Source organism: Manis javanica, chromosome 11, assembly GCF_040802235.1.
Source record: "Manis javanica isolate MJ-LG chromosome 11, MJ_LKY, whole genome shotgun sequence".
NCBI lineage: Eukaryota > Metazoa > Chordata > Mammalia > Pholidota > Manidae > Manis > Manis javanica.
In genome coordinates, this window is record NC_133166.1 from 113,787,957 (window position 1) to 113,814,955 (window position 26,999).

Consider the following 26,999-nt stretch of genomic DNA (forward strand, 5'->3'; position numbering starts at 1 on the left):
TGTCCCACACCTCCGGGGGCCTTCCCAGTGCCTGCGGCCTCTGGGGTCCCTCTGCCACACGATTCACTAGGAGGAAATAACGTTTGGCGGCTGTTGAATGTCGGGGTTCTCAGGTCATGCAGACCCTGATGCAATCCAGGCCGCCGCACTTCGCAGGTATACGGCTTGGGCCAAGTTACAAGTCTGTGCCTCAGTTTTCCCACCTGTAAAGCGACACTAATCGGTCCTCCACACAGGACGGCTGTGAGGGTTAAGTGAAGCCGCCTGGGTAAAGGTTTAGCACAGAGCAGGCACGGCTCCCGCGCGTCATCACTGCCTCCTACGACTCTCGTCACCGCGAGGACAGGAGACGCCCGACGAAGTCGGGAGCGTCGCGTCCCCCTCCCGCCCCGGTGCCGGGTGTAAGCCTCGCCCCGGATGACCCCCTTCAGGGACGAGAGTTCTCGCTTATTGGCCTCCAATCAAACATGGCGGCACTCTACGTGACTTCAAGCAATTGCTCCCCCCTAGCCAATCAGAGAGAAGGTGCCTCGATCCCACCTTTTTTTCCTGCGCCACTGGCCAATCAGAACACATCACAAAGGGTCAGCGCGAAACAGACGAAGCCAATCGGCCCAATGGCAACTGCCCCGGAGTGTAGGCTCCGCCTCTCGGCGCGCCGCTCGGCAGGGGAAGAAGCCACAGCACTTTGAGGTGGGTATCCGGGAGTTGGCTGTAGAGGCCGGGTCTGGGCAGCGCGGCACTGGGGACGAATGTGGTGGCCCCGTCGGTCCCTCCGGCTCTGCGCCCGGGCTTCATCGCGGCCCGCTCAGGACCCACGGTTCGGGTGTCCTTCAGCTTGCAGCGGGCTGACCGGGGAGCCGGCGGCCTCGGCGCATGCCTGCCTGCATCCGTGGGGTCAGAGGTCAAGAGGAAGGTCCCGGGTTGGGCGCAGTAGGTCGCTGGGCATGTACAATTCCCTTCTTTTTCGTGACTCCTCATTTCACGGATGAGAAAACAGGCCAGGTGACCTCATCTGCCCAAGGCCACTCCTCAAACTGGGAGACAGGTCCAGAAGGGCCTTGATGTTGGGAAAATGAATTTGATCTTGAGGGTTAGTTGAGCCTGTGAGTGTAAAGGGAGGGGTGTGGCCTAATTTTGAATCCTGGGTCCACCCTCCTAGTGTGTGACTTTGGGCGAGACACTTAACATCACTGAGTTGCAACTTCTCATCTGTACCCCCCTGGTGGGGTCCTTTGTAAGGACAAAATAACAGGGCATGTGGCCCCTAGTGTGGTACCTTGTGCTGTGAGCTCTCCACAAATGCTGGTGGCTGCTGGCTATGTTATTTGGGTCAGATGTGGAGAAGCACAGTGGACAGGAGAGATGGGAGACAGGAGCACCGGTGGGATGATTTTAAAGACTGCATAGAAGGTGAGGTAGATGGAACTTGGGGCCCACAGATACTCCACAATTTGACCAGTGGAGCTGGGTCAAATTGGAGGGCTGCAAGGTGCTGCACCTGGGACCAGGAAGGCCATCTCTGCCTCTGACAGGAATGGGGTTAAGTAGGGGACAAGACGACACAGGGTCCCTGCGGTCAAGAGTTAGGGCTCCTGCAGTGCCAGAATTCCTGGGGGAACAGGTCTGTGACCCACCCATGCCCCCTGTCTTTTCATGTCTGCAGATGCACTGCCTGACTGCAGGCACGCTGCTGCGGGCCCTGGCCCAGGCTGCACGTGCAGGTAGGAGCAGGGGGGCCTTTCCTGGGTGTGGGGGAGCCCAGTCTCCCAGCATGAGCTTACAGCTGCACAGCTTAAGCCCCCTTCTTGCAGGGCCTCCCAGTGGCCGGAGCCTCCACAGCAGCGCAGTGGCAGCCACTTACAGTGAGTCCCGGGGAGCCTGGAGCCTCAGGCTTTCCTGTGCACGATCCTGACAGGGGCAGGGGAGAAGGTCTGGGTTCTCTTTCGGAGTCTCAGTTGCCATTTTGTAAAATGACGATGATGATCAAGATTGAATATGAATCATGGGGCAGAGTCTGTCGCTGCAGGAGGAGGGGGACCTTCCCTGTGGCCACACAGTGTGATCTCAGAGCCTCCCTGCGTGGGGTGGGGAGGGATCTGCCAGGTGTGAGCCTTTGGGGCCTGGGCCTCTTCTCCAGGACCCCAATGCCTGAGCCTTTCACAACACCCTCAGCTGGGCTCAGACAGCTGCGCAGGCACAGGGAGAGGCAGGCAGGGACTACCCAGGGCCAGAGGCTGCCTCATGGGTGCTTGCTGAGGTGGCAAAGGTTGGAGAATGAACAGGCCCCGGGGGGACCCGGCTATTGCACCTGCAAGGAGGTCTAGGCCTCATCTCCCTAAGCTGGATTCCTGGGGGTTGGGCATGTGAGGCTGGTGAGGCTGCCTCCACGGCCTCTCTGCCCACCTCCCCTGCAGAGTATGTGAACTTTCGGGAGCCCTCGATGGACATGAAGTCAGTGACTGACCGGGCAGCACAGACCCTGCTGTGGACCGAGCTCATCCGAGGTGGGTCCTGGGGGGAGGGCTGGGGAGCTGGTGGGGCACAGATTGTTGGGGAGGAGGGGCCCCCACCCACCGTGCCCATGCTGCCCACAGGCCTGGGCATGACCCTGAGCTACCTGTTCCGGGAGCCGGCCACCATCAACTACCCGTTTGAGAAAGGCCCGCTGAGCCCGCGCTTCCGCGGGGAGCATGCGCTGCGCCGCTACCCGTCTGGGGAGGAGCGCTGCATCGCCTGCAAGCTCTGTGAGGCTGTCTGCCCCGCGCAGGTGAGCCCCGCCCCCAGCTAACTGCCACCCTGGCCCCTGCACCCGGGAGACGAGGCCGTAGCCTGCTGCCGAGAGAGGGAAGCAGGGCAGCCCTGGGCCCAAACTCTGCCCCCCACTGCGGGGCGTGTGTCCCTAGGAAAGGCCCTAGCCCTCTTCAGGCCGCCTCCCCCCCTGTGAATGGGAATGGTGCGGCCTGTTTCCGGGGTCAACAGTCATCGGAGTCAAGTTTCCAGCGCTGAGCAGGCCACGTGACACACGTGAGTCCTGCCCTTGGGGGCCTGCTCAGGGGCGTGGAACCCAGGCCTGTGTGCTTGTCCCAGTGCCAGACCTTGGGCACACACTGCAGCAGGGCTCTTGCTGCCCCGCGTGCTGCTCCTGAGCCCCTGCCATTCGGTTCTGTCAGTGTCCTGCTCGGACGGCCCGGAGCGGAGCCTGTTAGCGCAGAAACAGAAAGACGCCACTGGGGGGCACTCTGGCAGACCTGTCCTGGCAGGAGCCCCCCAGACACCGTGGTTGCTGTCCACACAGCAAGCCCCTCCCAGCAGCCACTCCAGGCCAGAAGTCTGTGACCCAGGCCGGCTCCTTTGAGTCCTAGCTTGTCTGCTGGATCACTCCTGGGTCCTCTCGGCCGTGGAGCACACAGGGGAGGCCCAGAATGACAGTGAGAATGATGGCTTCAGGCAGTGGGCACTGTCCATGGAGCGGGCACTGAGCCACCTCATGACTTACCTCGACAGCAGCTGCAGGAGGTGGAGGGCATCCCCTTTTCTTGGATGAGGAAATTGAGGCACAAGGAGATGAGGCTGCTAGCCCAAGGTCCCACCGTGAGTGATGGGCGTTATTACTGTCCACACCCGAGTGGAAGTCCTCCAGGCTCCTGGAGGCCCCAGGCCACCCCTTCCCCAGCTGACACAGGCTCTACCAGGAAGTGAGACTTAAGGACCTGCCTTTGAGTCTGGGCTCTGTCCCTCACTTGCTGTGTGGCTTTGGGAAGCTTTTCAGCCTTTCTGAGCCTTGGTTTTATCATCCATTAAATGGGGCTAACGACACAAATGGGAGGATTATTCAACATAGACCAACAGTCACTGAGCACCTCACGGCCACAGGTGCTGCAGTGACACAAGCAGGCATCAGCTCTCCCTTCCTGGGACTTCTGTTCTCAGGCAGGAGGTACCAGTGCTTAGCACACAAGTAAACAAGAAAAAAGCAACTAGAGCAAGTGTGAAGAGGCCGACATAAAAGACGTGGCAGGCAGCCTTTTGGGAGAGAAGTCAGGAAAGACATGTCTGGGCTGAAAGTGGATGACCCAGGGTCAGCTCTGTAGGCCCCGGGAGTGAGTCCCCCAGGAGGGGCAGGTCCATGCAGACATGCGGGTGGGGATGAGCGGTGAGGGGTGCCTGGTGTGGCTGGCAGGTGCTGCGACCCTGTGCCACTCCCCAGGCCATCACAATCGAGGCTGAGCCACGAGCCGACGGCAGCCGCCGAACCACCCGCTACGACATTGACATGACTAAGTGCATCTACTGCGGCTTCTGCCAAGAGGCCTGCCCCGTGGATGCCATTGTTGAGGTGAGTGGGCCCTGGGGCGGAGGAAGCTGGGGCAGAGGCTCCTGGGAGGGGTCTGACTTGGCCGCACCTGCACCCTCACCTGCAGGGCCCCAACTTTGAGTTCTCCACGGAGACACACGAGGAACTGCTCTACAACAAGGAGAAGCTGCTCAACAATGGGGACAAGTGGGAAGCCGAGATCACCGCCAACATCCACGCTGACTACCTCTACCGCTGACCCCCCACCTGCTCGGCGCATGGCCCTGCTGCCCAGTAAAACAGCCCTGAGTTCCCCACCGCCTCTGTCATGAATCCAGCTGTCCAGGCTGGACCATCCGCAGCCTGACGGGGTCAGGTATTCAGTGGGGCCAGCAGAGCAGGCCCTGGATCTGTGGGACTGTGTGGGACCCGTCACACCCTCCCCGTGGCCGGGCCCCAGCCCACAGCAGCCCCGATGGCCACACTCCTCCCTAGGCATATTCACCAAGCTCAGCAACCCAAAGTCCACCCAGGTCTGCTGTTCCCGTAATCCTGGGTGTCCAAGGGTCGGGGTCCAGGCCTGCCCTCTCCTGAGGCTCACCCACAGCTAAGACCCTAGGGTACAGAGCCTCCCAAGGCCTCCGGCTAAAGTGCATCTAGTGACAGAAACAGAATGGCCTGGAAGGCATCCTTTTTTTGTGGGTGAAGGGAAGCCTGCTCTGTGGGTGACAGTCACAAGGGGGTGACACAGGCTCTGCTGCCCCTGAGCTGGCCTTGCCTCGCTTCAAGCTACATCCTCTTTCCTCCCCAAGTTCCCCATGGTAGGCTGCTGGATTGGCTCCTACTGCTCATGACTTCCTGCTTTGCAGTCCCAGCAAAGTGGTGAGGTTCCCTCTGGGGCAACACACAAGTCCAGTGCCAGTGGAATAGCCAGACAGCCCCCTTGAACGTGGTGCCAAGCACAGTGAAAGGGTTTCAGTACATTCTCAGCTGTAAGGAAATGCTCAGAGAGGTGAAGTGACTTGTTGAGGAACACACAGCATATAGCCAGTGGAAAAACTAAGTCAGGTCTGAGAGATGAGTCCCCTTCTCTTTCATTTCCTGTACCTGAGGCTCCATTGGTGCTGTTTGGTTGTGTCAAGGGTTCCCCCAGAAATTGCCCTATCTACGATGTCTCCGGATGTGTCCCCCACTTCTCTGAGGACAGTGACCGTGACCGTGTGACTCAGTTACCAGCCCCACCTCTGGGCTCGCTCCCATCTGCCCCCACTTCAGAGGCCCTTATGTGAGGTCGTTTCCCCAAAACTGAGGGGCCCCTTTTCCTTCTGATCTCCAGTGGGTATGGTCCCAGCCTGTCCAAAGTGCAGGTGGCTAGACGGTCGTCAGCCCCAGTGCAGTGATGCTGAGACCCCTGAATTTGCAAGGAGCAAGTTGGGAGCAAGGTCACTGGGACACCCCCCGGCGAAAGGTGGAAATGCAGAGCGCTGCCCAGCACCTGCAGGGGGTGGGGCTCTGGGCGGAACAACACAATCCCGGCTTGGCCCTCAATGTCCTGCTACAATCGAGGAAAGAGGCTCAAGAGGGACAGCTACCCACCCAAGGACACAAGCACTGGGCCTGGAGCCAGGCCCCTATCCTGGATGGCCCCGTGCAGTGGGGAGGAGTCTCCCAGGTGGGAGAGCGTGCTGGGGACACCCGGGCCTGAGAACGCTGGGTCCCATCTGCCCCTGCCCCAGCGAGCTCTCCAGATGGTGGGGTCCCATCTGCCAGCCGGTAAGCTGGGCCTGGGCTCGGCGCGCCCCCCACATCGGCCGCATAGACCCGCGCTCCCATCTCAGGGCCTGCTCGCCCCAGTGGCCGAATGTTCTCCCAGCCTCCGCCGAGAAAGTCAAGCCGCGCGAGGTCATACCCTCGGCCCTGCTTCCTCCCCGCGGATCCCAGGCCTTTGGGGGGAACTCGGGAGCGGGGCTTTCCGTGACCCCGCCCCTCGATGCCCCGCCCCGCCCGGGGAAGGTTGTTGCGTGGGCGCTGCTGGGAACTTAGAGCCAGAGAGCAGAGCGGCGCCGCGTGTGCTGCGACCTCGGGTGAGTGCCCCCTGCGGGGTCTAAAGAGGCCGTGGCTCTGCCTGCCAACCCAGCTTCCCCTGCACCGGGAAAGGGGGTCCTGGAGCCCCACTCAGCTGGGTCAGTGGATGCCCTCCGTCTGCTGGCTGGCTGGGTGTCTGGGGGCCTCAGAGGTGACCAGCAGGAGGAAGAACGGGGGGAAGAGAAGGTTGGGGTGCCAGCAGCTGCTAACATCGATTGAGCCCAGCGCTGCAGGGTGTGGTGGCGGCGCTCAGGCCTTTCCTTTCCTGTGGCATCTTTCTTGGAGGGAGGGACCCATTCTACGGATGAGGAAGCGGAGCCCACCCAACCAGGAAGAGGCAGAGCTGGAGGCAAGTGGGGTCATTCTGACTGCAGAGCCTCCCAGCCTGGAATGGGGGTGCCGCAGACCCGCTCCAGCGCGGCTCGCCGTCGTGGGCTCCAGGAGAAGTCCCGCTTAGCCTCAGCCTCCTGAGGGACGAGGAGGAGAGGGCCGCGGGGTCCCAAGTGGGCTGGAGTCGGACCCTAAGGCCGCAGGACGGAGGCACCTTCACTTGCTCTGTAAACAGGACAGGGGCCAGAGAGGATGAGGTATAGGGGGTAAACCAGTGGAGTCCCCAAGTGCCAGGCCTGGGCCTGACCAGGCCCCTACACACCCTTGCCCATCACAGCTTGTCCCACCCAACGGAAGTGTCCATGCCCAAAGGCCCTGTGAATTCGAGTACCAGGCTGGATTGGCCCCAGCTGCTGCCCAGGACTGCTGCATCCCCAGGCCCCCCACCTAGCTCCCTACAACCCCCCATTAGCCAGCCCAGTCTTTCGGGGTGCCCATGGCAGAGAACAGCCCTGCCCTGAGCACATATTGAGCACTGGGACTTCTGAGCCTGCAGTCCCAGGGCCTGCTCCTGCCTGGCTCGGCTGCCTGCTGATCCTCTGGTCTCGGCCCTCACCTCTCCAAGTTCCCCATGAGCGTCGATAAGGCAGGGTTCAGGCGCCCCTTCCCGCAGGCTTGCCATTGGGTTAAACGAAGTACTATGGGTGAGGGGATTAAATGGGGGTTCTGGTTATTTCTGTCCTCACCCTGCCCAGATCCTCTTTGGCTTGGGGTGGCCAAATGCCATTCACCCAAAGAGGAAGTGGAGGTCCAGAGAGGGCAAGAGGCTCCCCCAAGTTTACACAGCCAGTCACAGCTTGGGCAGGGCTCTGAGCCCTGCTCCCTGGCGCTCTGGGGATGCTGCCCAGCCCCTCCTGCCCACATCCCCAGGGCGCAGCCCTTCTGCAGCCTCAGCCCTTGGCATTTTCTCCTCTCCCTGGCTGGGGACAGGCTGGGGACAGAGCCACATCCCCTCCTTGGACTGAAGTAAACCAGGTCCAGGGGAGGAAGTGACCAACTGGGCAGGCCCCGGCGGGCCCAGACAGCTGGCGGGGCGTTCTGCCCAGCGTCCACCCTCTCAGTGGGTGTGCCTGTGCCCTCCCCCGATTTGAGAGCTAAGGAAACTGAGTCCTACAGAGGGGAAGTGGCTGGCCCTGGGCCCCAGGGGCAGGAGGCACAGACCCCGGCCTGTGGGCTGGGACGTCTGCAGGGCGCTGGGCGTTTGAGCAAGGCCCTGCCAGCCCTTCCTGCCCCGCTGTTTCCAGTTTCACTTCTGCGGGTTTCGACACCTGGAAGGCTGCTCCCGCCCAACGCTTACTGGCTGCTGCTGGCAGCCCCGGCCTCAGGGGAGTCCCCCCCTTCATCAGCGTCCGCTGCCAGGCCTCTCTGCCCCCTCAGCACTGCAGGGCAGGAGGAGGGCTCCAGCTGCCTGTGGGGACAGTCCCAACCTCAGCCCTGTCATCTGTCACAGATTCCCCCTGAGGCAGAGAGACCGGGACTCAGGACTTGGCCAGGAGGCTGGCTGCTGGGGTCAGCCCTTGGCCTGGGGCCTCCAGCTGTCTGAGCAGGATCTAGGGCACGGAAAGGTGACAGAGGAGGGGCAGTGGAGCAGAGACCAGGTGTGAGAAGAGCCAGTGTCACAGGGGTCGGGGCCAGGGCAGAGCCAGCCAGGAAAGAGCTTGAGGGTGGGCCGATGGTCAGGCTATGGGGTCAGCCCGGGTGGGCTCCACCCCCACTTGTGCTTGTACTTCCTGTGTGACTCAGCACCCATAGAGGCTTCCTGGGCCTCAGTTTCCCCATCTATCAGATAGGGTGCTGGCAGGACCTTCCAGGATTATGTGAGCTGAGGCACATAGAATTCCTACCCAGCTGGGTACTAACTGTGGCTTGCCCTGAGTTCCACCCCTACCTGCCGCACAGGACCATGGGCTCCATGTTCCGGAGCGAGGAGGTGGTGCTGGTCCAGCTCTTCCTGCCCACAGCTGCGGCCTACACCTGTGTGGGCCAGCTGGGTGAGCTGGGCCTCGTGGAGTTCAGAGACGTGAGTGGGGCCTGGATGGCTGGGGGAGGGGCCTCGTCCTCAGGTGCCCGAGACGGCTCACCATCAGCCCCCTTCGTGGCCCCCAGGCCTGCTTGAATATTGGCAGACACCCTGCTCTTAGGAAGGCCAGCTCTCCTCAAGGCTGAGGCCACCCCCTGCCCTGGCATTTCACACCCTTCCCAAGTACATGGGGTCTGGTCTGTCTCCAGCTGGGCATGTGGAGGTTCATGGTGCGCTCAGCCCTTTTTGGAGTGGGCGGCCACGGCCTGGGCACAGCCAGGCCAGGCTCCCTCCCCAGAAAACTGACCCCTCTGTGTGCAAACACAGCTCAATGCCTCGGTGAGTGCCTTCCAGAGACGCTTTGTGGTGGATGTTCGTCGCTGTGAGGAGCTGGAGAAGACATTCAGTGAGTTGACTCCAGGTTTAAATCCCAGGCACGCTTCCTGGAAGAGGTGCTGGTCTGAAAGGAAGAGTCCGGGTCACCCAGGTGTAAGGCAGAGAAGAGAGGTCCAGACTGGGCTCTGCAAAGTCAGGACAGGGCGGCTGGGGTCTGTGCGGTGTTCGGAGAACAGGATGGCCTTGAGTGAGCTGAGCAGAGAGGGCCCAGGCCAAAGCTGGCTTGGAGGCCTTGAACACATGACAGCCTGGGAATTCAGTCTGTGGGTGCTAGCATGGTTTCTAAGCAGGGGAGAGGCGCAGAGCTTTCTCTGCTGCGCATGGCCTGGGGTAGGCAAAGGCGAGCATCTAGGTCACATGCTCCAAGGAGCAGCTCCTTAGACCAGGGAAGGAGGGACCCCTGCCTGGGCCCTGCTCTAGCATCCCCTGCCACGAGGAGCCTGCTGGCTGGGAAGATGGAGCAGGTTTGTTTATGGTTAGCTTGAGTGATAGCTTTTAAATAACCAAGCAGGTACCACATGGGCCTGCATGCAAGCTCTCGTCCCAGGCCCTGCCATGCTAGGGCCGGCCCACCAAGAGGACCCCTGACTCGGGAGGGAGAGCAGCCTGGAGGAGCTCGGAGGGAGGGGATGGATCTGTGGGGTGTAGGTTTGGCCTGGGGTTCTTCTGGGGATCTCAGACCCAGTGAAACAGCTGGTGTCCTGTGGTGTTTGGGGCGGCATCTGGGGTCTAGATGTTAGCTAAACCCTCAGCTAGCAGTGGCCATTAGCTGGTGGTGGCCTCTGAGTGGCCTCCCCTGATGTCCATCCCTGTGCATGCAGCCTTCCTGCAGGAGGAGGTGCGGTGGGCTGGTCTGGCACTGCCCACTCCCAAGGGGGCACTGCCAGCACCCCCACCCCGCGACCTGCTGCTCATCCAGGAGGAGACGGATCGCCTGGCACAGGAGCTCCGGGATGTGCGGGGCAACCAGCAGTCCCTGCGGGCCCAGCTACACCAGCTGCAGCTCCACTTGGCTGTGCTGGGCCAGGGCCATGGCCCCCCGGTCAGCCCTAGCATGGGTGAGGGCACAGGGAGGGGGTGCCAGCCCCCATCTGGGCCGGGGCTCACGGTACCTCTTGGCTCCTAGTTGGCAGCCACGTACACTGACGGATCCTTGGAAAGTACCCCCCTGCTCGAGGCCCCCGGGGGACCCCACCAGGACCTGAGGGTCAAGTAAGTGAGGGGCAGCTTTGTGCCCTGCCCTGGCAGCCACAGAGTACCAGACCCAGCTCAGACCCGTCCAGTGCCCTCACTCCCCTGCCTCGGGTCCAGAATGTTCCTTGCTGTGGACTGCCCCTGGGGCTGAGACATGGTGGGGAGGGCGAACCGGCCCAGCCAGCGCCTCCTTGCCTGGCAGCTTCGTGGCAGGCGCCGTGGAGCCCCAGAAGGCCGCCGCACTGGAGCGCCTGCTCTGGAGGGCCTGCCGTGGCTTCCTCATCGCCAGCTTCAGGGAGACGGAGCAGCAGCTGGAGGACCCTGTGACGGTGAGCGGGCTGGGCGTCCTGGGCTGGGGGTGTGCCTGGGCAGAGCCAGGCCTGCAGGGTCACCTGGGCACCCCCTCTGGCAGGGTGAGCCAGCGACATGGATGACCTTCCTCATCTCCTACTGGGGTGAGCAGATTGGGCAGAAGATTCGCAAGATCACTGACTGGTGAGCCCTCTGGGGGATGGCCATCCACTGCCCCTGTGCCCAGGTCCTGCCCGTTACCTCTGCACAGCCTGGGCCCCCACACCTGCTGACGTCAGCCCTTCTCCCCCCCTGCCAGCTTCCACTGCCACGTTTTCCCGTTCGTGGAGCAGGGTGAGGCCCGCCGTGGAGCCCTGCAGTTGCTGCAGCAGCAGAGCCAGGAGCTGCGTGAGGTGGGCGTGGGCCTCGGGGCTGGCCGGGCGCACTGCCGGCCCCTCCTGCCCCTCCTGACAGTAGCTCTGGCCGCAGGTCCTGGGCGAGACGGAGCGCTTCCTGAGCCAGGTGCTGGGCCGCGTGCAGCGGCTACTGCCACCCTGGCAAGTGCAGATCCGCAAGATGAAGGCCGTGTACCTGGCCCTTAACCAGTGCAGCGTGAGCGCCACACACAAGTGCCTCATCGCGGAGGCCTGGTGCGCCACCCACGACCTGCCCGCCCTGCAGCAGGCTCTGCAGGACAGCTCGGTGAGCAGGGCGGGGGCTGCACCCTTCTCTGCTTCCAGATAGGCATCTGTCTCTGCCTCACAACCTTCTTCCCCTTGCCATGCCTTCCTTTGCTAGGGCTCTGCCTCCAGGGAGTCTGCCCTGATGGCCCCTGCCCAGCAAGCCCTCCCCCTGCCTTCCCAGCACCCTGGGACAGGCCCTCACACCCTGGACACTGCACTCACTGTTAAGTCAGAAACCGGGTTCAAATGCAGGCTTAGCAGGTCCTGGCCCTGTGATCCGAGCCGTGTGGAGGGAGCCTCAGGCTCCTCATCTGTGGAAAGGGTGTGGTGACCCTGCCTCCAGGAGCCACCATGGTGTCCACACACCACAGGCTTCGGTGCATGGTAGGTGCTCACATGTGCAACCTTGCTCTCCTGGGCCACCTGGTTGAGGAGTAGCATCCCCCAAGCGGTTTCTGGCCCAGCTGATCTCTGGCTCTCCCTAAGTCCCCCTGACTTGGGGCATGTGGGGCTGGTTGTCCTATTTCACAGAGACAGATGGTTGCCCGACTTCCCAGTGAGCCCCCCCTGTGCTCCACATTCCCAGCTGGGCCTGGCTGGGGGCTGAGGGTCCCCAAAGGCCCCCCAGCATCAGTCTCATCTGTCTGTCTACCTGCCGGGTGCCCCAGAGCGAGGCAGGTGTGAGCGCCGTGGTCCACCGCATCCCCTGCCAGGACATGCCCCCCACTCTCATCCGCACCAACCGCTTCACGGCCAGCTTCCAGGGCATTGTGGACGCCTACGGTGTGGGCTGCTACCAGGAGGTCAACCCCGGTGAGAGCCCCAGCCTGGGAGGAGGACTGCTGACTTGGGTGGAAGCCTGGGAGGGCAGCGGCTCCACATGGGGCCTGGCTGTCCTGCTCTCTTGAGGTTAGAGACACACTGCCCATCTTGAGTGTGGGGCTCAGGTCTGTCCCCAGCAAGGCCCCTTGGTAAGCCCACAGGGAGCCAGCCAGGGTCATGCAAACAATAGGGAGCCTTGCAGTAGGATGTCTCAGGTTTGAAGTCTCACTCATAGCCTTGATAAGTTACTTAGCATCTCTGAGCCTCAGTTTCCTCATCTGTAAAACAGGACTAATAGGACAGGCCTTGGAGCAGCGCCGAGGAGGTTAACAGTCGTCAGAGGTTGCCAGCCAGCAGTCTGTGAGGCCGAGTCACCCTGCTGACGTGTTTTGTTTGGCCACACTCTGAGGAAGTTTGAATTAATTGGGTGTTAGGTCAGGGTCTCCCAGAAGCAGACCCTGAGGTAGGGACTCTGATACAAGTGGTCTATTAAGAGAGTTGCTCCCCGGAGAAACCAGTAAGGGACCCCAGGGAATGAGGGAGCAGTCAGGGGGAAGCTGAGGGGGGCGGAGTGGGGCAGGCAGTGGGGAGAGGTGGGCCTGGGCCTGCAGGGAGCTCTGAAACAGAGATGACACCTCGGTGTGCGGTCTCAGTGTGCTGGCTGACTGGCTGCAGCTGCTTCGGTGCCCTCCCACCCACTGGGGCTGCGGCCCTGAATGTGGCCCACGGGGCTACTGTCCAGAGCTGGGGGTGCCCAGAAAGCATGAGAGTATCTGCTGCAAGAGCCACTGTTATAACTGGTTTTTATAAAAGCCTGCATTTTCCTGAGACCTTGACAAAGAGGGAGAGATTTGTCAGCATGGTGCCCACCCCCAATGGGCTAGAGCTGGGGGGTCAGCAGGCCCCTCCATTTGCCAGTGGCATTCTGGGGTCAGGGGCATGGCTGCAAAGGCCCTGGCACTTGCCCTCTCTGGCCCCTCTGCACCCCGAGGCCTGTAGTACCTGGCCTGTCCTCTGCCTGGTTCCTCCACCTCCAGACACTGTTCCCTGCAGCAGGGCTGGCTGCGGTGGTGCTGTGGCCCATGGCCCAGCATCTGCCTGGTCACTGGGTGGGCGTCACAGCAAGTTCTGTGTGAGCCCAAAGAATGGGTGTGGGGGGTGAACCGTGGTGGGGGCCCTTTCAGGAGGGGTCCTGTGTCACCCAGCAGGCAAGAGGCAGGGTGCTGGAGTCCCTAGGGTGGTACAGGCAGAGTGTGAGCGTGGATCTGAGGCTGGGCGGCCATGACCAGGGTCAGCTTGCCGGAGCTTGATCTGGGGCCTCTGCCACATCTTCTCTGCCCATAGTTCCTCTGATCACACAGTGCAGTCAGAGCAAGCCTGGCCCCCCGAGCGCCACGGCTGCTGACATGCCACCAACTCCCCAGGCAGTGGGGGGAGTGTACTAGGGCTGCTGGAACTGCCCCCAGTATTTATTGTCTCCTGGTTTGGAAGCTGGAGGTCGAGGTCAAGGCGAGGGCTGGGCTGGTCCCTTCTGAGGCCTGGGAGGGAGCCTCTTCATGTCCACACGGCACTCTCCCTGCACAGCTGGATCCCAGCTTCCTTTTTTGCAAGGACACCATTTGCATTGGGTCAGGGCCCCCACTACTGACCTCATTTTCACTTGATTACATCCGTAAAGATGTCTCCAGGTCAGTTTGAGTTCCTGGGAGTTAGGACTCCAGCATGTGTGTTTGGGGGGCACAGTTCAACCCCTGCCAGGGAGGGGCACTGGATCTTCCTAACACCCACCAGGAAATTTTCCCATTTTACTGAAGGGAAACCAAGACCTCTGAGATTAAGTAACCAGCTCGGCCTTCTGGAACTTGCCATGTGCCATCCAGGGCTGCCACTGGGCTGTGTGCTTTGTGTGCTTCTGCTTAAAGCTCTTCTTGCAAATGGCAATAGCTAGAATTACGACTTTGCATAGAGTTCTGGGGTCTGCCAGGTACTGCCCATGGACACTTGTATCTAGTAGCCGAATGAAGTGCTAGTAGTGTTATCTACGTTTTACACATGGGGAATTGGAGGTTCAGAGAGGTTAAGTCACTACCCTAGGGTCACACAGCTGGTAGGTGGTAGGCTGTTGAAGGCAGTGAGTGGTCTGGCATCCCTGCCTGGCAAACACCACCTTCGAATTGCCTGGGGTTCCAGAGCTTGGGTTCAGGGCCTGGTGATTTGTACAGAGATGTGAAGGTTCTCGGTGGGCCCAGCTGACCGCACACCCCTCTGCCCCCAGCGCCCTACACCATCATCACCTTCCCCTTCCTCTTTGCCGTGATGTTCGGCGACGTGGGCCACGGGCTGCTCATGTTCCTCTTCGCCCTGGCCATGGTGCTGGCAGAGAACCAGCCGGCAGTGAGGACGATGCAGAATGAGGTAAGGGCAGGCGGGGGTCCCGCGGGGCACGGCCTGGGCAGGCCCTCACGGTGCGCCCCGCCCCCAGATCTGGAGGACCTTTTTCGGCGGCCGCTACCTGCTCCTGCTCATGGGCCTGTTCTCCATCTACACCGGCTTCATCTACAATGAGTGTTTCAGCCGCGCCACCACCATCTTCCCCTCGGGCTGGAGCGCGGCAGCGATGGCCAATCATTCCGGCTGGAGGTGAGGCCTGGCCGCGGCCCCCACCCCACCCAGGCACCCCGGCCGCCCCTGGCCCCGCAACCCCTCCGTCCCTGACCGCCTTCCTGCTGTTGCTACAGCAACATGTACCTGGCACAGAACCCGCTGCTCACCCTGGACCCCAATGTCACCGACGTCTTCCGAGGACCGTACCCCTTCGGCATCGACCCTGTGAGTCCCGGCCGGGTGGCCCGGCTCGCTCAGCCCTCCTTCAGCAGGCTGGGGGCAAGGCAGGGGTAGGGGATCCCTTCAAAAAGGGACATGTGCCCTGGTGAGGGCAGCATCCGGGGTCTTCCACAGCCCCCTCTGTGCCTGGCACTGTTCTGAACCCTTTATGTGAAATGAGTTTATAGTTAGTCTCAGCAGTGCCGTGAGACCCAGCTGAGCATTATTCCCGTTTTACAGATCAGGAAGCCACGGCACAGGTTGTGGGCCCACGGCCACGCAGCGGGACGAGCCGGGGTGTCCGGCTCCACGTGTGCTCCTAACCACTCCCTTCTGCTGTCCCTACGCTGGAGGGCGGGTGACACACTGTGCCGAGGCCCCAGGAGGAGGCGAATGGGCTGACGAGTGACCCGGGCAGGAGGCCCCTGCGTGACCCTTACCCTTTCTGGCACCCTAGGTCTGGAGCCTGGCGGTCAACCACCTGAGCTTCCTCAACTCCTTCAAGATGAAGATGTCCGTCATCCTGGGGGTCACGCACATGGCTTTTGGAGTGCTCCTGGGCGTCTTCAACCATGTGTGAGGCCCGCTTGGGAGGCATGGGGGCCAGGCAAGGCCAGGGTGGTCCGGTGACCTGGCAACCCAGCGACCTGGCCCTGCTCCTGCCCAGGCACTTTGGCCACTGGCACAAACTGCTGCTGGAGACGCTGCCTGAGCTGGTCTTCCTGCTGGGGCTGTTTGGCTACCTTGCCTTCCTGATTGTCTACAAGTGGCTGCGAGTCTCGGTCACCAGCGCCGCCTCAGCCCCCAGCATCCTTATCCACTTCATCAACATGTTCCTCTTCTCCAGCAGCCCCACCAACCAGCCACTCTTCCTGGGGCAGGTGCGCTGGGGTGGGGATGCTGGCTCACACCCCCTGTGGGCCCCAGGGGCACTGGGCCAGAGAGCTGCAGACCCTCCGAGAAACAGGGATGCAGGCATTCAGCTGTTACAGCGAGGTGGAAGGGGCAGGGAGGCACGAGGGGGCTGGCAGGCCGTTCGCCCCCAGCATCCCTTGCGGGACGATGTCCCTACTCAGTGAGGAGCCCTGGGGGAGGACGGGGCTGCAGTCTCCTGGGCCCCGGGTTGTGTGGCCCATGCTCGGTGTGCGGCTCACAGGGGGCATCCTGACTCAAGCCCCCTCCCTGCAGGAGGTGGTGCAGTCTATCCTGGTGGTCCTGGCCTTGGCCATGGTGCCCATCCTGCTGCTTGGCACGCCCCTGTTCCTGCACTGGCAGCACCGCCGCCACTTGAGGAGAGCCGGTGGCCCGCAGCTGGTAGAGACTGGGGCCCGTGGCGGGAGGGCCGTCGGCGAGGTGGGGCCGCGGCCGGGCTGTGCGAGCAGCTGAGAGCAGCCAGGAGGGGGTCGTGCAGGGCCCCTGGGACTGGGGCCTGCTGATGCTGCCTGCTCCCCACCCCCAGGATGAGGACAAGACTGGGCTTCTGGACTCCTCTGCTGCGTCGGTGTCTGGCTGGGGCTCTGATGAGGAGAAGGCAGGGTGCCCAGGGAACCAAGAGGCCAAGGTGGGTGTAGGCCCTCAAGTGGGGATGTGGCTGCCAGCCGGCCTGCCCTCACTGCCCCCACCCCCCGCAGTTTGTCCTCTCCGAGGTGCTCATGCACCAGGCCATCCACACCATCGAGTTCTGCCTGGGCTGCATTTCCAACACTGCCTCCTACCTGCGCCTCTGGGCCCTGAGCCTGGCTCATGCCCGTGAGTGACCTGGTTGCACTGGGTGGGGTGGCCACGGGTCATCCTGGCAACATTTTCCGCATGTATACAGTGGCCGCCTGAGTGGGTCACCTGTCTGGGCCTCAGTGTTCCCTTCTGTAAAGTGGGGACGTCAAGAGGGTCAGCTTCACAGGAAGAGAGGCTTCAACCCCCTTGCTCCCCATTGCCCTCCTCCACCCACAGAACTGTCAGAGGTCCTGTGGGCCATGGTGATGCGTGGGGGCCTGGGCCTAGGCCGCAGTGTGGGTGTGGCAGCTGTGGTGCTGGTCCCCATCTTTGCCGCCTTCGCTGTGCTGACCGTGGCCATCCTGCTGGTGATGGAGGGACTCTCGGCCTTCCTGCACGCGCTGCGGCTGCACTGGTGAGTGGCCCACGGGCGGGCTCAGTGGCATGGAGCGGGGCCTTCCCCTTACTGGTCTCCCCTGTCACGCCCAGGGTGGAGTTCCAGAACAAGTTCTACTCTGGCACCGGCTACAAGCTGAGCCCCTTCACCTTCGCTGTGGAGGATGACTAGTGCCCACCTATGGCCATGCCGGTGACCCCTGCCCCTTACCTCGCTGAGGCCAGCAAGGAATAAAGAGGAGGGTCCAGGAACTCTCGGTCCTGTCTGAGCACCAGGGTCGGGGGAGGCTGTGTGGCAGTGCCTGTGCTCTGGGCATGGGCTGGTCCTGCTAGCCTCTGTGCCTGTCTTTGCAGCTGAGGTGGGTGAGGGGTGCAGAGGTACCAGTCTAGGATCTGGGGCCTGGGCCGGTCAGGGAGAGGGCCCATGAGTACATCTGTAATAATCCCAGACTTCTGAGGTGAAGGTGGGGGCAGAACTAGGACCAAGGAGGGGTGTTTCTGGCACATTCTAGCTTGCAATGTCTTTCCAGGCCGAGCCAGGGAGAGGGCGCTCTCCATCCTTGGTGTGCAGACAGGCTGAGTTATGTTTGGGCATGGAGGGTCATGTCTGGCATGACTGCCATGCCCTCGCGCTGGCACTGGCTCCAGTCACTGAAGATGCTCTGAAGCAGAGAGCAGGTGGGACACCCAGACTGGCCTGGCACTCCACATGGGGCAGTGGTGTCCACACCCCCACGGCCACTGTCATAGGTAGAGGCTGGCCAGGGCAGCCCAGACTCACCCAGGGCCAGAAGGGACGGGAAAAATGCTGAACTGGACTCCAGGCCGTGCGTCCCCCTCAGCCCAGGCCACAGCCCAGCCCTGCCTGGGTCAGCAGTCCTGAGACCTTCCTCTGGCTGGTGGGGTGGGGGAATTATCCTGCAGGGCTCTCTGGCCCGGGTTCTCCCACCAGCGGGGCAGCAGAGCCAATGCTTAGAGGCTTTGCTTTCTCTGGCCAAGGAGCTGTGAAGCGGTTCTTCTGGCTGGAGGCCCCAGGAACAAAGGCCACTTTGAGGCCAGAGATGCCCTGGGCACAGTGAACCAGATAGCCAGGCCCTATGACTGTGGCTCTTATTCGGCCAGCTGCTGGGAGGTGTCCCTTAGATGAGACCACCCTGTTCAGGGCCCCAGATGCCAGGCTGGGGTATGGGCAGCTCTGTGGGGACCCTACGTCTGGCAGAGATCTGGCTCTAAGAAATGTTGATAGCAGTGTCTGGTTAGGAACAGAGGAAGCTGTACATGGGGCTCAGGAAAGCTGCAGATGGGTCTGGACTGAGCCCAGGGCCCCAAGCTCACACCTTCCTAGGGAGCAGAGCTGGGCAGAGACCCACGGCAGGGTGGGGTTGGGTGGAATGACAGACATATCCTGAGCAGAGGCTCAGAGCTGAGTGTGTGGCACGTTTTGGGAAGAGGCAGGGTGACTCCAGGTGAAGACCCTGCCTTGGTTTTGACACATGACAGCTGACAGCCTGGCTGGAGACATCTGGCCACTGTGAGACTGGCACACGCAAAGGCACTGGAGTAGGCACTCTTGGGGTGTGGAGGTCATTATCAGGTGCCACAGGGATGGGCAGGCCAACTGCACTGAGGACAGGCCTGGCCCTTGCTCACATGAGCTTTGGGTTTAACGCAGGAGACATCTGAGGGAACAAATCGGAATTTCAGGAAAAGCCAGGTATAGAGAATAAAAGTGGTGAGCCAGGGAGAAAGTGGGAGTGAGGTGGTCTACAGAACGGCACCGCTTCAGATGGAGGGGTTCAGAAAGGCCCGGTGGTGAAGGATGGGAAGGACCCATCATTTGAAGATCTGGCCCCAGAGCATCTCTGCTGAGGAAATGGCACTTGAGCCTGTGTTTCAGGGAAGGGGGGCTGGAACAGAGCCCTGATTCAGGGCCATGACCGCGCGGCCCTGCGGGCACAGAGGGGCTGGGAGCTCCTGGGAGGAGTGCAGCATCATTTACCTTAGTTCTGTCCCCTGGACATCAAAACACATTCGCCTGGTTAAAGTTTTAAATGTCTAGAAGGGTGAGCAGTGGAAGGTCTCCCTCCTGTGCTGGCCCGTCACCCAGTTGCCTCCAGACACACTGGGAGCCGGTCATGGGCACGAGAAAGAGAGGAGCCCCCCCAGAGACTCAGGGTGACATCAAGGGTGACAGCTGAGGAAGGATTTTTATTTTTTTGCTGTCTATATGGTACAATCTTCACAGTAGCAGGAATGTATACACAAAAAACAAGAGTTCAGAGTTAAAAAACATTCATCCCAAAGGACATCTCCTATACACAGATTTCACAGCTGTACTTTGTCCAAGCCCCCACACCCCACATCCAGGCTGTCCCCGCCGGACGGACACGTCACGGGCATCAGAAGCAGTGAGGTGGGCACTGGCCAGAGGTGGGGCCAGGGTCCCCTCTCCGCACGCTGCAGCCCGGGGGCAGTCAGCTTTGTCACAGACGCCCCAGCTCCTGGCTGAGCAGAGGTGGAGGAGAAAAAGCAGCAGAGAGCAGGACACAAAAAGCCTGCTCCCTGCTGGGGAAGCAGACAAGAGGCATGTGTCCCGCCCTGCACTGCTCCTGGTCCAGGCGGCAGCCCTCCGTCGGTGGCCCTCTGTGGCCATGGCTCCCTGCCTGCTCCAGAGCTGGGGTTCATACGGCTTGTTCAGTCAGGAGGAGGGCACGGCCAGGCTGCCTCCAGGGTGAGATTCATCAGCATGACAAAGTATAACAGGCCCCAAGGAGCTACAGTCATCCTTGCTGCGCAGGCAGCAGCTCGCGTATGTCATGTGCAGCCTGCCAACTTGAGCGTCAGACATTTGGACCTAAAGGGTGAAGGAGCAGCTTTTGGAGATGAGGTCAGGCCGCAAAGCAACGTCACAGTCAATCTCTGCTCGCTCGCCACTGGGGAGCGGGCAGTGTCTACACACAGTCACCTAGAGGGCCTGGTCACAGTGTTCACCAGCATGTTAATTAAAATACTTTTAAAAATCAACATTGGGCAAAAAAAGCCCCTGCAGGAACCCTGTTACTCTTGCTGTCTAGTCTGACCGGGGGCTGCAGGCCCCAGATATAAATGACTTCTCTGCGTCACAAGGATCCCGAGGTATCGCGCTGCTGTATTCTAGTTCTGCTTCCCAATCTCACCGCAGAGTCCCAGTAAATCGTAAACAAGATAGGAAATAAATGTCACTCAGTTGTAAATACAGTCTTTTGTATCATACACATCTGTGCCGGGCAGCAAGCCCCCCGACACCTTCCAGCCCCAGGTGCGGTACCGGGCTCAGGCCCGCTGGCGCAGCTGCCCACACCGTCCAGGTGCAGCGCGAGGGGTCCGCCCCACCATCACACCCCGAGCTTCCTCTTCTGGGCGAAGTAAGCATCAAACCGAGCTTGGGCATAGTCCTAGGAGACACAAGTGGGAGCGGCCTCACCAGCGGTTCTGCCTGCCCACAGGCTGCTGGGAGCCCGGCTGCTCTAGACAGCCCTGCCACGGCCCTGCCCACACGTGCCTGCGTCAGCACCCAGCCAGCCCAGCCTGCCAACCCAGATGGGGGCTGCTGTCTGTATCCGCCATCTGGTTGACCTGGGACGCCGCAGACATAACAAAGGCTCCTCTTCCAAAGCCAGAGTCCTGGGGGTTAGCAAGTGCAGAGCAAAGGTGCAGAAAGGAGGTGCTGCCCATCTTCGGGAGCCCCTCAGCATGCCCACTAAGGCACCACTGAGCGCAGGGAGGAAATCGCTCTGGAGTCCTGCTCCCACTGGAGCAGCCAAGCGTGGCACTTCCCTGGGTCTGGCCTCATCTGCCCATCGCTGCAGGTAACTCTCTCTTCATGACCCACTCCACACAGAAAAGTCTGCACTGCTAACCACCACCATTACATCATCACTTTGAAAAACTAACATTGAGGTATAATTTATATACCACAAAAAAGGACTTACTTTAAATATACTGTTTGGCAGTTCTCATAAATATTACCTCTAGTGCGCCAACAGCTTGGTGATCCTGAGCAGAGATTCCAGCTCCCAGGCCTCTCTGCAGTCAACCCTATCCCTAACTCCTGGCCACAGGTGCCTGATCCGATTTCTGTCACTATGGCCTGTGATAGTTCTTTTACATGTATTATTATTATTAATAAGTAAAAGCTTTCACCTAAGTGGAACCATCCAGTATGTGCGCTTTTGTGTCTGGCTTCTTTCACCGGCCCCTGGGATTCATCCATACTGTTGTGTCCATCAGGGGTTCGTTCCTGTTCACTGCTGAGGAGGTTCCGATTATATGGATCTAATGCAGTGTATTTATCTATTCATCTGCTGACTGGCAAGTAAGTTGTTTTGTTTGAGGTCATTAAAAATAAAGCTGCTGTGAGCATGTGAATATAAGTCTTGGTGTGGGAATATGCTTTCAACTCCTGGATCAACAGCAAAGACAGGGATGCTGGGTTGTGTGCTAAGTGTACATTTAACGTAAAGAGACTGGCAGGCTTTTCCTGGCTGATTACACCCTTTTACAATCTCCCCAGTAACATGAGTTCCATTTGCTCTGTATTGAAAACATTTAGTACTGCCAGTTTTTTTTAAATTAGTCATCATCATGGATATGCTGAGTATCTCACTGGGGTTTTAACTTGTGTTTCTTTTATGATTAATTATATTAAGCAGAAGAAAAGATGCTTAGTGGCCAAATCTTTCATCCTTTCATAAAGTGGTTTTTTGGTTTCTTGCTGATTATGAGTTCTTTATATATTCTACATGAGTCCTTTGTCAGATACAGATTTCTCTGTGGCTTGCCTTTTCATTTTCTTAATGGTGTCTTTCAAAGGCAAATATAAAAAAAATTTTTTTTTTCTCATTTCTGCTTTATGTAACCTAAGAAATCTTTGCTATGGTCACAGAGATTTTCTCATGTTTTCTAGAAGCTTAATAGTTTTAATCTTTACAATGAGGCCTATTACCCATTTCAAGTGAGTTCAAGTTATGGCACTGTATCAAAAGTTCATTGTTTTTTTCCCCTATGGGCTATTCAGTTGTTCCCAAATAATTTTTTGAAAATCTGATACTCTCCTCAATGAATCACCTTGGCCCTTCTATTGAATACCAATGGACTATATATGTGTGAGTCTATTTCTGGGCAGTCATTTCCGATCCACCTCACTGGCGTCTGCTTTACACCAAAACCAAGCTGTCTTGTAAGTCCTGAGATCAGGTGGTGAGTCTCCGACTTCGTTCTAGTTTCGGTCTTAGTTATCCTAGGGCCTTTGCATCTCCACATTCTAAAATCTAGATTTTTGATTCGCTCGTCTAGTTCTACCAAAAAGCCTGTGGGGAAATTGACTGGGATCATGGAGACTCTATGTAATATAGATCAGTTTGGGGAGAACGGTCACCTCAATATCGAGTTTTCTAAATCCATATATAAATTCCATTTATTTAGGTTCTTTTAGCAATTTTTAGTTTTCAGTGTACAGACTATATACATCTTTTAAAAAATTTTCCCTAGTTTCCTTTTTGCCATTATAAACAATCAAAATTTTTCATTTATAATCATTTCTAGCATGTGCAAATGCACTTGGTTTTTATAACTGACCTTGTGTACTGTGACCCTGACAAGCTCACTCTGTAGTTTAAATAACTTTTCTGTTGGGTTCTTTAATATTAGTCTCATGTACACGATCAGTTACCTATAAAATCAGGGCAGTTTTTCTTCCTCCTTTCCATTATATCTGTACTTTCTCTTCTTGCCTTGCCGTCCTGGCTAGACACGCTAGCAATCCTGTGAAAGAGAAGCAGGGAGAGCGAACACCTGACTCGCTATGTGGGGCGGGCGTGGGGGGAGCGGCCGGTCTCTGACTAGTGATCATGGCAGCTTTAGGTTTCCCACGCATGCTCTTCGGGTCAGGGAGTTGCCCTCTGTTCCTAGTTGGCTGAGATTTTTTTTTTAACCCCGAACAGGTGCTGGATTTTGTAAACTGCTTTTCTCCTACATTCACTGAGATGACTATATGGTTTTTGTCCTGTTAAGGTTTTTTTCAAATGTTAAATTGACCTTGCATTCCAGGGATAAATGCCACTTGGTCATAAAGTATTATCCTTTTATATATGCTGGATTTAATTTCTACCAATATCGTAATGTTTTTTGTGTAATGTTCATGACGGGATTTCATCTGCAGGTTTCCTAAGATGTCTTTATCTAGTTTGGGTGTCAGGGTAATGCTAGTCTCATCCAATGAGCTCCTCTATTTTCTGGAAGTTTGTGCAGGATTGGTATTCTTTCTCTCTTAAATGTTTGATGATATCCACCAGGACTGCAGTTTATTCTATAGGAAGGTTTTTGATTATTAATTCAAATTTATTTAATAAACATATGGCCATTTCTTTTAAGTCAGTTTTGGTAGTGTATCTTTCAAGAAATTTGCACATTTCATGCAAGTTCTCAAATCTGCTGGCAAAAAGTTCATAAACTTCTCTTACCCTTTTAACACCTATAGGATCTGTAGTGATATCCTCTCTGTACCTGACATTAGTAATCTTTGTCCTTTTTTTTCCCTCACTCAGTTTATAGCCAGCAGTTTGTAAATTTTATTGATTTTTTTGAAGAATCAACTTTTGGTTCCACTGATTTTATTTTTTGTCCATTTTCAATTTCCATGATTTCTGCTCTTACCTTTATTTCAGTTCTACTTACTTTGGGCTTAATTGGTTTTTCTTTCTAGCTTCTTAAGGTAGAAGCTTAGGTCCACTAGTTTGAGAACTTTCTTCTTATCTAATACAAACATTTAAGCTATAAAGCTATAAGGTTTCTAACACTACTTTAGCTCCATCCCCCAAATTCTGGTATGCTGTGTTTTCATTGTAATTCAATCCAAAATATTTTCTAATTATCCTTCTAATTTCTTCTTTGATCTAGGGCTTATTCAGAAACATAACTAACTTCTAAATAATTGAGAATTTTCCAGGTATCTTTTTTGAGGTTGTTGACTTTTAATTCCACTGTGATCAGAACATACTCTGTTTTACCTCAATCCTTTTAAACTTGAGAGCTGCTGACAGTCCAGCACATGGTCTGCCCTGAATGGTCCATGCTCACTGGACAGGAATGTGTGCCACAGAGGCTGGGTGGCTGCCACCAGCTCAGTTCTGTCCTCACTGGCTGTGCTTCGGGTCCCACCCAGCAGAGAGGTGGCGGAAGTTTCTTGGTGAATCTGCCTCTCTGTTTTGTCAGGTTTGTTTTATCCCTTTTGAAGTGAGATATGCGCACGTGCACTTAGGATCTTGCACGTCCTCTGGAAGAACTGATCTCTTTTTCTATGATGAAACGCTGTTCATTATCTTTGGTAATATTCCTCTTCTGAAGTCTGCTTTGTCTTAGCATCATTTGACCATGACTCCCAATCTGCTCTAAAAATGCAAATCTCCCTTGTTTCTTTTGTTTATTACCTGAGCATTACCCAGACCTTCTGCCTAGAAGCAGCAATCATCCTAATACAGAACTGAGCAGGATAAAATCAACTAGTCATTTCCCGCCACCTGTCCCAGGGCGGTATGCTCGCTACGGTCCCTGTCAAGGAATGCCTTAAGCTTAGAATAAAAACACAAGTCTGGCGGTACAAACTTACCTACAACAAATAGAAAGCCTAATTCAATCAGCATCAGCTTCCAACTCTAAGCTGGGTGCCGCGGGCCAGAGACTGGACTGGAGCAGATGAACAAAACGCCGCGCGGCACGGCCATGCAGCCCACGCTCCTTCACTCTGCGTCCCCATGTGAGGGGACTGAGGTCGGGGCCGGACCTCTGAAGTCCGGGCAGGGAGGGCAGGGACTGCCGGCACCCTCCAAGGGCAGATGCAGCATCAATAAAGTGGTTTAAATTATGCACCCTTTCTCCCTCAGCTTTCTGGGCTGAGCCTACTATACTGCTGCCAGGTCACCTTGTCCAGATCCTTGTGGGGAACCGGTAACCCTCTGTGAGGAAAGCCACATGTCACCAAGCATTCACATACATGCTAACTTTTTTTTTCCTGGGAGCAAAAGAAAAAAAACCATCCCCAAAACATACCATGTATCCAAATTCAATGGATGAAATCTTGGCCTGTACAATGGACCAAAGTCCCCAGAAGAAATGGGAGGCAAGGGCAAACCTGTAATTACAAAAGCAGGAAATGCACGTGAGGTGTGTGGTACCAGATGGATGACTGTGAGGTCACTTCCTGCCGGACGGACATTCTACCTCATCGGGAGGCACGCTCTGCCTGCACCAGCAAACTCAACAGGCTGCTGAGAATAGCGGGCACACCAAGCCATCCTCTCCCTGTGTCTGGCTGGTGGCAAGTGGCTCTGCAGGTTGAACACAGCCACCAGCTCTCCCTGGCACACATCATTCACAGGATGCACACAGAGGCTCTGGTGGCCATACTGGCAAAGCCTGGGCTGCACTGAGAAACACTGCCACGTGTGAGCAGACTGCAGCAGCAATCCTACCACAAGCTCACTGGCAAGAGGAAAACTCAGGCCTCTGGACAACGGGCTGCCTTTGCCAGGAGGCAGGATGACACTGTGCCCTCCTCCCACACAGAACCGAGGCACAGCAGAACACAGCGTGAGCCACGGCACCATCTCTAAGCCACACCACACCCCTCTGCCACCGAGAATCCAGGTTCTCCTCATAATACCTTTGCGCTTCATTCAAATGCAGAATGAAGAATATGAGTAACTCAAGAGATGCGTGCACAGGAATAAACAGGGGTCTAGACTTCTGCAGAATCTGTAAGGTCCCCAGCCCTGCTGTCAGAATCTGCTGACAAGACAGGAAAGAGCACGTCGTCTTCATTCAAAGCTCTAACTTAGGAAGGAACGCTTTTGCATCATCACACCTGACTGTTTTTCTTGTGGCCTTTGACCCATGCAGCCCCTTGGTGCTTCCCTTTCTTTCTGGGTCTCCTCCTCCTCCATTTTTCTATTTCCATCTGTTCAAGAACCAGAAAGGGAAGACCTATGCAGCAGGTGGAGCCAAGGGGGCAACTGGGGTGGCCCCATGCTCAGTGACGGGGTGTGGACACCTCTGGAGGCCATCAAGAAGCGAGCTGTGGTCAGTGGGGTGGGCAGGATAAGGGGGCCAAAGTTACTGAAACAGTCATTTCTACCAAATAATCTCACCAGACACCTGGAAGAACAGGAGGAAATGCAGCCTCTCAGTAAAGACATGCATATGTAGAAATAAACAGAGTCTAGACTTCTGTATCTGGAAAGTTCCCAGTCCTGCTTTCAGAAGCTGTTGAGAAGAGTTGAGTAAGACTCAGAACTAATTCACAACTTTAAATTATATCCTAGGAGAAACATTAGATGACACCCTCCACTCTACGGGTATCAGTGCAAGAGTGTGCAGGCCCTCAGGGGCAGCAGCCTTGTACGGCTGAGTCTTATGCATGGATTATAGTTCAGAACTCCATCCGAGCATCCTGTCTGAACATAGACCCTGTTCTCCTTACCTACTGTGTGCTCAAATCTGAAAGATCAGAACACACTCAGCCACACGGAGAAGTACCCAATGTTCTGCTTTTGAAAAAGTACAAGTCCTGGAGTTTTATAGTTGTAAAGCAGCTAAAATACTCATAATTGCAAGTAGGCATCCCACATGTGTTCTATAAAGAAGCTAGCTGTCTTTACAGATCAGCAAAGGAAAAACCATTACCTATTGACTTCAATCAACATTTCTTCTTCTATAACAGACTTGTCTTCATTACTGAGGTTTTCAAATTCATTTTGGAATGCAGCCAAGTAATTGGAAATAAAATGGAGCTTTAAAAAAAAATAATTTTGTTAGATCAATTACAGTTAAAAGCAGTTCATATTAACAGCTCTTA

General features: G+C 57.2%; 3 protein-coding genes across 20 annotated transcripts in view; 2 read left to right on the forward strand and 1 right to left on the reverse strand.

Moving 5' to 3' along the window:
• Positions 1-593: 593 nt before the first annotated feature.
• On the forward strand, positions 594-4,614 carry NDUFS8 (NADH:ubiquinone oxidoreductase core subunit S8). 6 transcript variants are annotated; one of them, XM_037002442.2, is made up of 8 exons: positions 594-693; positions 1,667-1,724; positions 1,815-1,865; positions 2,418-2,507; positions 2,598-2,770; positions 3,508-3,594; positions 4,211-4,339; positions 4,425-4,614. In XM_037002442.2, exons 2-8 carry the CDS (start codon positions 1,667-1,669, stop codon positions 4,554-4,556), a joined length of 720 nt encoding a protein of 239 aa, XP_036858337.1. In that variant the 5' UTR covers positions 594-693; the 3' UTR covers positions 4,557-4,614. The 6 variants fall into 6 exon arrangements, with proteins under 6 accessions (XP_036858337.1, XP_036858341.1, XP_036858336.1 ...); XM_037002446.2 differs by lacking the exon at positions 594-693 and adding an exon at positions 733-820; XM_037002441.2 differs by lacking the exon at positions 594-693 and adding an exon at positions 874-897.
• Positions 4,615-6,258: 1,644 nt separating this feature from the next.
• Positions 6,259-17,362, forward strand: TCIRG1 (T cell immune regulator 1, ATPase H+ transporting V0 subunit a3). Of its 4 annotated transcripts, none has more exons than XM_073217427.1 (21): positions 6,297-6,381; positions 6,668-6,731; positions 8,672-8,763; positions 9,120-9,198; positions 10,010-10,230; positions 10,315-10,400; positions 10,585-10,711; positions 10,795-10,877; positions 10,993-11,086; positions 11,163-11,375; positions 12,025-12,169; positions 14,454-14,593; positions 14,661-14,818; positions 14,917-15,007; positions 15,459-15,577; positions 15,669-15,882; positions 16,190-16,315; positions 16,461-16,562; positions 16,633-16,750; positions 16,952-17,129; positions 17,204-17,362. In XM_073217427.1, exons 8-21 carry the CDS (start codon positions 10,813-10,815, stop codon positions 17,280-17,282), a joined length of 1,842 nt encoding a protein of 613 aa, XP_073073528.1. In that variant the 5' UTR covers positions 6,297-6,381; positions 6,668-6,731; positions 8,672-8,763; positions 9,120-9,198; positions 10,010-10,230; positions 10,315-10,400; positions 10,585-10,711; positions 10,795-10,812; the 3' UTR covers positions 17,283-17,362. The 4 variants fall into 4 exon arrangements, with proteins under 4 accessions (XP_017529647.2, XP_017529649.2, XP_073073528.1 ...); XM_017674159.3 differs by having other exon boundaries at positions 6,310-6,381; positions 8,672-8,792; XM_017674158.3 differs by lacking the exon at positions 6,668-6,731 and having other exon boundaries at positions 6,259-6,381.
• Positions 17,363-19,740: 2,378 nt separating this feature from the next.
• Positions 19,741-26,999, reverse strand: part of CHKA (choline kinase alpha) — a 52,470-nt gene continuing 45,211 nt past the window's right edge. For 4 of the 10 annotated variants that reach the window (XM_073217431.1, XM_073217430.1, XM_073217429.1 and 1 more), the window contains 3 exons: positions 26,828-26,934; positions 25,196-25,277; positions 19,741-19,964 (listed from right to left, as the gene is read on the reverse strand). In XM_073217431.1, the coding sequence (XP_073073532.1) occupies positions 19,809-19,964; positions 25,196-25,277; positions 26,828-26,934 (345 nt within the window). In that variant the 3' untranslated portion in view covers positions 19,741-19,808. Of the gene's footprint in view, positions 19,965-20,315; positions 20,545-24,755; positions 25,102-25,195; positions 25,278-26,827; positions 26,935-26,999 lie in introns of those variants that run through there. The other 6 variants (XM_037002438.2, XM_037002439.2, XM_073217433.1 and 3 more) reach the window with 3 other exon arrangements.